This window comes from Poecilia reticulata, linkage group LG11, assembly GCF_000633615.1.
Source record: "Poecilia reticulata strain Guanapo linkage group LG11, Guppy_female_1.0+MT, whole genome shotgun sequence".
Lineage (NCBI taxonomy): Eukaryota > Metazoa > Chordata > Actinopteri > Cyprinodontiformes > Poeciliidae > Poecilia > Poecilia reticulata.
Window position 1 is genome coordinate 26,298,205 of NC_024341.1, and position 10,219 is coordinate 26,308,423.

A 10,219-nucleotide genomic window follows, 5' to 3' on the forward strand; every position below is an offset into this window, starting at 1 on the left:
GGCCGCCACGCCCTCCGGCTGCCTTACCTGTGCCCGGGCGACCCATGATGATCTGCTTGCGTGGCGCCGGGTGCGGCGACTCAGCTGGCAGTATGAGCGGCAGCAGGGCGGTCGGCGTGGGGTGGCAGGCCACTGGCTGTGGCAGCGCACCACCCAAGCCATCCTGGTAGCCTTCGGGTTTCCGGTCCCGACCGCCGGAACCGGACGAGGACAGAGCGGAGCCCAAAGGGGCGGAGACGGCGGATCCGGACAGCGCGGCGTGACCTGCTGTGACTGGTGTCAACGACTGCGGAGAGACATTGGAAAGACGTTGAGTCTGTTTGCAGAAAACAACAATTATTTAACCTGTTAGAGAACACGTGTCAAACTCGAGGGCCAGGGGCCAAATCTGGCCCGCCATTGCTCTTTATATGGCCCTCTGGTCTCTAGAAAGACACATAAACAGGACCTTAAAAAACTGTTTTGTGTTTAATGAAGTTTTTATCTGTCAACTGCCAAATTACATCAATGTGAAAAGATGTTCAACATTATTTAAGAATTTACATTTTGGGACAACCGGCCCTTTAAGAACATCCATGATGTCGATATGGACCAAAATGAAGTTTGACAGCCCTGTGTTAGAGTGTCAATGTCTTTGAGTTAGCATAAGTATTAAGAGTCAGATCATTGGCTGAATTCAATTACACCAAAATATGTTTCATAATAAACTTTAAATATGACTTTTATCTGTTTCTGGTAACAGTAGTGATTGCAACTGAACACACTTTATTTTTTAGTATTAAAGTAAAGAAATACCAGAATATTACTTGGACAATGTGAGAAGTTGTAATAATACAAGAACAAAGTTATAATAATACGAAAATAAAGTTGTACTGTGCAATTTTATTCTTCTATTAATTAGACCTTTATTCTCATAATTAACTTTTTTATTTTCTTAGCCTGGCCTTAATACTCCATCGTAATCTGACAACAGGAAGTAGACTAAAAAAATTCTGAAGCATTCAATTGCTGCTAAAAAAGCAGAAATGTGAAATCTGTAAAGATGAAAATATTTCAAAGGACAACCTAACATCAAATCCCATCATAAATATTAAAACATCTGCATAAAAAACGCCTTTGACGCTAAAGGTATTCTTACAGAACTGGAGGTGACCAGGACCAGGGTGGACGCAGGGTTCCTCAGGAGGACCGCCGGATTGGTAGTGGCCCCGTTGATGGGGACCGGGGCCTGCAGGCCTGGGGGAGCGGAGTGCTGCGGCTGGTTCTTCTCCCTCAGCTGGTTTCTTTCTCTTTTTACCAATGGACCATCTGAGAACTTTGCCAAGGGGACGTCTGGGTTGCGGACAATGACTGGGGAGTCGCGAAGGGGTACTATGCGGCGTGGGGAGGGTTCCTGGGGCAATGGGGAAGGAGGTGTTGGAGACACGAGCATGGGTGGAGGCGTAGAGGCAGCGGAGGACGATGGCCTGCTGGTGGCGCTGCGAGGGCGTGAAAAGGGAAGTGAGGAAGGTGTTGTGGGCTGACTGTGTGGGGAGAGGACTCTGAAAGCAGCTGGGTCTCCAGCCATACTGACCCCTGCACCCATCAGCTGCTGCTGGTCCGATTTATTTTGGTAGTCCTGGACTAAATGTAGAGGAGGGGGCGGGTGGGTCTCAGGCCTCCTCTTGTTGGGGCTCATAGGGACTGTAAAGGTGAGGTTGGTCTGTATGGAGGGTACAATTCCTGACAGGTGGCGCTCTCGTTCAGAGCCCGGCGTACCCATCTTGGTGCCACTGAGCTGCCGAGGGCGGCGTGGATTAAGTGAAGGCGGGGCAGTGATTGGACTAAAAGTGGCAGGGCGGAAGCTGAAGAGAGGCGATGGGGAGGGTGATGGGGTTGGTGAGAACGGAGACTGATTGGAAATGGGAGAGAATGAAGGCGTGACAGAGCGGGAACCCCCCAGAGAAACCAGCATGGTTGCTGCCTCGCACTCATCAAAGTCAAAACGAGACAAGTCCTGGGGAAGCAGGGATGGCAGCACCAAGCGGGGACGGGAGTCTCCTCCACGGCTGCTGGCTTCACTGCTTTCCATTGATATCTCATCCCAGTCAAACTCCGAGCTGGCTCTCCCACTGCCCAGTCGGAGGTCAGACGGCGTTAGAGTCCCGGTGCTGCTGGCTCCACTGCGCTCCCGGCCGCCTCCGCTGGCCTCCATCTCCTTGGTCCTCATTGAAAGGTGTCTGGAGCAGTATCCTCTACGCTGGGACTCTTTGGAACAGCCCTCCCGAGAACACAACCTCCTCCACTGCTTCCCGTTGAACTTCTTCCGGATGCCCGTTGGTGTGCACACCACATCTCCCTTCTTGTACTTTTGTTGGGCTGCTGTGAGAGGAGTGCGGGAACGGTTTGCAGAGGAAGAGTTCGAACCCGACACTGGTCCTCCTCCGCCACCGGATGATCCTCCTCCAGAAGCCTTCTCTGCTCTAGAGGATGCAGAGGAGGAGATCGGAGGCAGAGGAGGTAGCTGGGGGGCAGTAATGACAGCACCAGCTGCGGCATTTGTTGAGTCAAGGCCTAAGAGGACATTCGATGGATTAGGGTGGGGATTGAGGGCCAGGTGTGTGGGAGGAATCCCAATGCCCCGCACAACAGGCAGGTGGGAATTGAGGTAGCCAGACGGGGGCTTTGAGACAATCTGGTGGTGAACTGGTCTTGATTTGGTCCCAGATATGATTGCCCCCAGTGGGATCATGTTGAAGTGGGACACCTCCATGTCTTCTTCTGGGGTAAGTGGCATATATGGGTGGTGTTGCTGCTGCTTTGCATTATTCTCCCTTTCTCTGTCTCTCTCCTGTTTCCTCAAACGCTCTCTCTCCCTTTCCCGGTCTTTCTCAATTTCCCATTCTCGAGTAACTGGCGAGGAGACAGTGATAATACCCGGGTACGATATTTCCCTCCCAAACATCAAACCCATGCCAGGGTTCATTCCTTGGCTGATGGTACACACCTCCTGTTCCACATCTATATCTTCCCTTTCTTCATGTTTATCCTTTTCTCTGACGCCCTCTTCTCCTCCGTGGCCACCGCAGGATGGCAAATCTAGATCCCACGGTGGCACCAGAAGACGGAGAGTTTGCCGGGAGACCCATATGGCATGGGTAGCACCTCTGCTATCTTCTACATCCAGAGAATTAGGCCTTCCCTCAGACAGCAGGACACGGTAACGGTTGGCCACAGCAGGGTGTGTGTCCACCTCAGTCACCACGCCTTCTCTGTACCACTGCAACTGGCTCTCGTTGCCAACTTCATCACCAAATGGTACACAGACACGGGTGCCAATGGGTATTGTATGGACACCAGGTGGAGGTGCATCCAAAATAATTTCTACCGCCCCTGGAGGGCTCTCATGTCGGTAAGGATAACTGCACATCGTCTTTTCGCCGTTCAGTTGCACCTCCAAACAACCGAATTCGCCACTGACCTTACGCACCACTCCAGCCCGGAACACAAATTCTGAACTCCTCCCTTTGCCTCTCAATTCACCCCCTACTTCCTCAGATTTGTGCCTCCTGAGCTGGCGAGCGAGGACGCGCTGGTTTTTCAGTCCTTTAGCCAGGGTGTCTGACAGGGTGTCAGGTAGGCTGGGCGCAGAATGAGACATAGAATGTGCGATGGCCGGCATGTCACCGACCACTTCCAGGTCAGCAGAGTGTTCACTGGCAGTGTCTGTTGAAGAACATCGGGGCAGGGGGCTGGGGGAAACTCGCTCTTCATTTCTTCCGGGCCTTTCCATTACAAGAGACAATGTGGGAGGTCCTGGGGATTCTTGGGAATTCTCCCTGCCAGTTGCTCCACTGTGAAAGTTGTCCATCAGATTCCCACTCTGACTGTTTCTGTCAGAATAAGAGACATTGGCTTCAACTCCTGAACCCATTGACCCCCGGTTGAAGACCCCACCGCTTGGCGGAGGGGGTGTAGAGGATGGAGGGTCGCTATGGTTGCTGGCAGTAGCTGATGAGCAGTGCTCAGAAGTGTACTTCTTCTTGGGAACACGCGCCTTGAAAGTGGCGGTTTTCCGGCTGGAGGCGGGATTCGGACTGTTGTTGGCACTTGGCGTGCTGCTGTTGCTGCAGCTGCTGCCGCCACTGTCACAGTGGCTACTGCTGCCGCTTAGCGCCGACCTCCCGGACCTTTCATCAGAGGACGTCAGCAGTTTCCCTGAATCCATCAAAACCGAAGTCTCGGACATTCCCTCCCCATCCGAAGCGTCTCGCGTTGTCACTAGGCCAGCCTGAGAGGAGTCTGAGTGGGAACTGGAGGAGAAAGACGAGGAGAGGGTTCGGTTTTGAGGGGATCCGCTTTCATCTCTGTTCTCATCTGAATCTCTCTTCTCTCCGCCATCGGAGGTCTCCCTGACTCCGCGGCGCTTCCCGCCTTTGGTCCGGGTGGATTGAGGGGAGCGCCGACCTTGTTTCTTTATCGGCTTCATCTTTATTTTTTATCTCGCTGGCCTTTTCTCCAAACAAATCTTTTTATTTATTTATCCCAGAGTATCTCCTTGGCGTTCCCGTTTGCGGTTTTGTTCCGTCTACTTCTCTCCTCTATCGGGGCCTGTCTTTCTCATTCTGTCTTGCCTTTGGTTGTGCGACCCTGGCACTTGCCCACCTTACTTGTCAAGGACTCTGCGAGAAAGAAAAAGAAAAAAACAGAAAGCGTGGGTTACTCATCTGGCATTTACACAAGCCTAAACACTGCACACAATACGGAAAGATGAGTTAAAGCGAGAGGTTTCTGAAAAGTGGCACCGTGATAAAAGCTGGATATAACCCGTAACCAGTCATTTTAAGATGCAAATTTCCAGCCGAATGGTGTGCTCTGCATATTCATTACACTTTAACTCATTACATAACAGGTCCTACTCACATTACACAAAGCCTGCATCCACTGCAAGTACACAGAGAAAACAGGAGACCATATTGTAGGGTAAACACAATGCAGTCTTACAACGCAGCATGGAAATAGTGAGTTCTGCCCAGACAAGCCTCTCTGCATGCACTCCTTACTCACACACTATTTCTTGGCTGGGGCAGTAGAGGCGGGGGAATTCCTCCTGCGCTCACATACTGAAACCCTCCCTTTCTCTCTCTCTCTCCGAGGCGACCTTTATCTGTGTATTTCAAAGCGGAGTCAATCCGCCCCTACGAACTCCATTTCCTGTGGAAGACCATTACCTAACTTCCCGTTACTTTATTCCTCCCTCTCTCTTTGCTACTATTATACTCCCTCGTCCCTCCAATATCGATTTCTGCCCCTCGTCTCCATTTTCTTTCTGAGCCGCAATCATCCAGAAAAGCAGAATAATTGTAAAGTCACGCGGGAGTCATTCAGAGAATCTCTCATTCACAGCTTCAGAAAGAGAGAAGATTAATGAGAATTGATTAAACAGATTAATCGTGAACTGGAGTATACAGACTCAAAAAAGCATTTCCTAAAAAATCCCCACAATTTCAATAAGCCCCTGAACTTTACAAAAATGTTTTGCATTTAAGATATAAACGTCTTTGTCTGTAAACATGTTCTACCCAAAACTCCTCAAGTGTTCTGGGTGGTTTCAGTTTCATACGTTTCAGATTGACTAGAGGAACGATGTTATTGCATTTTAGGCAATATCAAATTAACTGAGTTATTTGTTTGTTTTCATCTTTTAATGCATTTCTGTTATTGGATAAAAAGATGCAAATGGTTCAATGAAAAATCTGTAGAGTGTGTCGTTTTTAGGCCAATTTTGTAATTGATTAATCATTAACTAGAAAATACAGAGTCAAAAAAGGCATTTACTAAAAAAAAAACCCAACATATTCAGAGCAGTAATAAACCCAAAAACAGTTCAAAAATATATACCTTTTGCATTTAAGATAAAAACAAATTAATTGAATTGCATTTCCATTACTGGATAAAAAAACATCTTAAGTGGTTAAAGCAAAACAATCTGTAAAATGTGCCATTTTTAAAGCTAATGTTGGGATTAATTGTTAACTAGAGCATAGTGACTTTTCCTGAAATAACACAGTACTTAAGCAAATGAAGTAGAAGTTTTAGAAAAAATATTCAATTTGCATTTAAGATTTAAAAAATGCTTTTTTCGTCTTTATCAGCACAATTGATTAATCGGCTACTAAAACAATCCTAAATGGCAGCGCTGCATTGATTCTGACGCCTTGCAGGATTGTTTGTTTGCAGGATTCAGGTCAAGGCTACTGTGTGCGTTTCAGTCTCCACGGAGCTGGAAATATGTTAACAACATGTACTCAAAGCGAGGGAATAAAGCAGCCCTTTAAGCCCCGTCATCTATCCCAAACTCCTGCTGCGATTTTCGGCTGTCAAAATCTTCTGTCTTGACGTCTATCAACCACCAACATGCGTGCCAGCTTGTCAGCTGTCTGTTAACTGAAATGTCTCTCCTACCTCGTTCTCATCTCTGCTCCCTTTTCACAGCCTGTTTTGTCGTCGGAAGCTAGAGTTCAACTCACGGCCTTTTAATGTCTGCTGCATCACACAGGCAGTGATAGTGGACAGTGAGCTCATCGTCATCACCGCACTCTATGTAAATCCCTATTTAGGGGAAAGCGGCCGTCATAAAATAATTTGGCAGCTGGCCTTACTTGGTCACGATGGAGTTATGCCGCATGTGTTTACTCAGTAGTGCTTGGAGTACAACAGCTGGTGTCAGAGCCATGAGCTGAATGATAACAGCTTAAAGGTGCGCTGATGCAACCAGCTGTACCGGGATGAAATTATGCAGTGGGGGAGCGAGAGCTAACAAGTCCAATTGGTTTTAATTTCGAGGATTTTCATGAGCTGACATGACAAGCTGGGTGAATTATTTAGGGTAGTGAAAGTACTCAAATCTGTACTTAATGCAGCAGTAGGTAACTTTTGTTAAGAATATGTTTACATATTTGTTAAAACTGTCACCATTTCCAGTCAAATAATCTGTGAAAAGATAGATCTAATGCAACACTCCAACAAAAACAACCAATCAGAGCCTGGAGGAGGGTCTTAGCGCTGTCAATCAGCTCCTGTACTGGCTGTTAAATGTGCCAATGGCAAAGAAACAACTTACCGTTTATCTGCTGTCATTGGTGGCCATGCTAACTAGCCTTAACATTCATAACAGGCTATGCTAGATGTAGCATACCAGAGCGCAAGGAGATGGTGATTGACAGCGCTAAGACCCGCCTCGTAGCTCTGATTGGTTGTTTCTACTTAGCACCGATTAACTGTCTTAACATACAGTCAGGACATAGTGAAACTGCCAGGAAATATTGAAAAATAGTTTTTTATAAAGGTTACATAACACAGCTTTAAGTAAAAGTACAAATAAACGACCAAAAAATGTACTCTAGTGAAAGTAAAAATACTACATTAACATTTTTACTTGAATAATGTAACCGTCTGGAATATCATTAAGTTTTTCTATTGTATGTATATTTTCTTTAATTGAGTGTGAGCTGTTTTAATGAGCAATGCTGCAGATAATGCATGTTTTTATTCTGTTTATGGGAATAATTTGATTTTATTGGGCTGTCTGACATACACACACAGTGCACACAGTGCTTATGAGTATTTAGTGGAAGAAGTCGAATTACATTGTTGGTACTGAGTAATTTGTGGTTGTAGCAGCTTTTAAAAGCATTTTGCTAAGATTTGACAACAAAAAAGCTACAAAATGAATAAAAGGAACCTTTTAAACCTGCAAAGTCTCTGTTTTGACCTAAAAGTTCAGATTTAGCAGCTACGCATAAAGAAAGGATATGCATGTAAACATCCTTCTCAGGCTGGATTATATGCTGTCATGGTCTGGGTTGAGGAGTGTCCAGGCAAGAAACGAAAATAAAAAATAGGCAAAATCTGGAAAAATATAAATATTTATTTAGTTCCGATGTTTGTTTTGTTCTCCATTTTGTCCAGGATAACTTTCTGTTTTGGAAATCAACTATATTGAACTGTAGAAAAAGAGATCAAAATGCGTCTTTATGACTGACGTAACAAACTGATTCCTTCCTCAGTCGTTCGTTGTGTTTGTAAACACAACGCTAGTACAAGTTTAGGTGTGTATTTAAGCTTGTATGATTCACAGGCCAGTCGCGCAGCTTAACAAACAAAAACATTCTTCTGGATGGAAAAAGCAGCACATTTTTAAAAAAATTAAACCATAAGAATGTCTACAAAACTAGAGAAGATAAATTTTTTATTTTTCATTTGAAACCAGTTTGCAGGATTGCATTATTTTGACGTAAAAGCACCAAAAGTTCCTTAATACCTTTTCAAAGTTGAGATATTTTCTGTTGGTTTAAGTGAGGAAAAACTGACAGGCAGTGAGCAGCAACAGGTGGTGGAGGGGCTTATGAGCCAGAGAAAACTGTTCCCGTCATCCAAACTATAAACTATATGAACCATGTATTGTGTCATTTTAGCATTCCTGACATGGAAACAGTAGAAATATTGACATTTCTACTGTTCTCCACTTTCTTCAGTGCAAAGCAGCTTTTAAATGAAATGTTATGGGTTAATTTAGGAAATTTAGATAATGGGAACAAATTGTGTCCATTATACTTGTTGGTGGTTCAGAAGCTGTGTGTTGCTGGTAGACACAACCTTTGTTCATCTCTCTAGAAACTATTTAAGCGCCTCTGATTCATAGGTCAGAGATTTGTGGCTAAAAGAATAATATAAAGCAGTAAATTTCCAAATTAAACTTTCAGATAGGGTGGAAAACCACAAATCAGCTCTAGTTTGGGTTTTATTATGCGTATATATTTGAAACTTTCTAACTTTTAAATCCATTCCACTCACGATGTGAATATTTTACATTTCTTTAACTGCTTTACACTTCTTTTAAGTTTAAAACTGGGCTGCTACTGAGCTGTTCACAGCAGGCCGGGGCGTGTAAACAAATGCATCATCATAATCCAGAGATAACAGCTGCTAACTTCATCTCGACAAGGCCCAGAGAATGCAAACAACAAGCAGGGATGTCGTCACCTCTGCTTCAAGCTGGTAGTACCGTGTCAACCTCGTAGTACCGCAGTTACTACCAGTTTTACTCCATGAGAGCCGCAGGCCGAGGCGTGCAGCGACCAGGCCGCAGCTACGGCGCTCCGTAATCAGGCCGCTAAGAGGTCCTCTGCTCGGAGGAACCGGGAAAAAAACCGGGTTAAGGGGGGATTCTGACCTCACCGTGGCCTGTCGAGTTACCTAAACGGCCACGGGGGTGTTCAATAATACAACAAAGTGAAGAAAAGCGGAAAAAGTCGATGGCTTTAAAGCTGTCAGGGTGAGTTTGTGCTGTACAGAGAGGGAGAAAGTGTCAATAAGCTGGAGGAAGGCCCACAAACAGAGAGAAATCAATAGTGACAGCCGCCTTAAAGCACCCAAAACAGGAAGAAAATGTGTCACTAAGGATGAAGGGGTGGAAATTATTTCTGGGAAGTCCACATTCACTTTTAATGGCGTTGTTTTTATTTCTCCGGGAAAGTTTTTGACGTCCAGCCGCACCGCTCCCCTTTTTTTTTTTCCTCCCGGCCCCCGGTTAACTCTGTCTATAACCACAGTAAACACGAACGTTACGGTGTGGGGAAAAAAGGCACAACAAGCCCCTCTGCAGTGCTGCAGGAGAAGATTTGTAGGCAAGCTTGTACTCACCGGAGATAATACAGATTCCCCTCTGAATCCCCCCCTCACAGGATGCTCCTCCGCCGGGTAAAGTAGGGCACGGTGGTCCGCTGCTGCCCGTCAGCGGCCGCTCATCTTTCTCCGGCAGAGCAACTTAAAAGGAGCAGTAACTCCTGCCCTGGACATTCTACACTACAGTCGCAAAATGGTGAATGAAGACCCGGAGATTTGACAACCAGCCCGGCCGGCCAATGGCGCAGCGAGAAGGAGTACAGTGGCCAATAAAACAGCGCTAAAAGGGAGAAAGGGCGGGGCTTCGTGTCGAAGTAAATTTGACGGACGGGACGTCTCAACCAATAAGAGTGTGGGAAAACAGAACAGCTGTTGGAAGATCGAGGCTGCGTACCAATAGGAGAGCTGCGATTCTAATCAGGAACGCAGAGCAGGAAAAGAGGCTCTTTTTCTCTTTACGAAATCGCCTCTTTATTTCTGTATATACATTTTGACAAGTGTTGCCAACATGAATCAACCAGAATCCCCAAACGTTCATCAAACTATTATTTCT

The 10,219-nt window shown here is 46.0% G+C and overlaps 1 protein-coding gene across 4 annotated transcripts in view; it reads right to left on the reverse strand.

Moving 5' to 3' along the window:
- Positions 1–9,880, reverse strand: part of cica (capicua transcriptional repressor a) — a 42,303-nt gene extending 32,423 nt beyond the window's left edge. For 3 of the 4 annotated variants that reach the window (XM_008422841.2, XM_008422840.2, XM_008422839.2), the window contains exons 1-3: positions 9,685–9,880; positions 1,139–4,661; positions 28–286 (exon numbers count right to left, since the gene is read on the reverse strand). In XM_008422841.2, the coding sequence (XP_008421063.1) occupies positions 28–286; positions 1,139–4,468 (3,589 nt within the window). In that variant the 5' untranslated portion in view covers positions 4,469–4,661; positions 9,685–9,880. Of the gene's footprint in view, positions 1–27; positions 287–1,138; positions 4,662–4,902; positions 4,974–9,684 lie in introns of those variants that run through there. The other variant, XM_017307567.1, reaches the window with a different exon arrangement.
- Between the last annotated feature and the right edge of the window lie 339 nt (positions 9,881–10,219).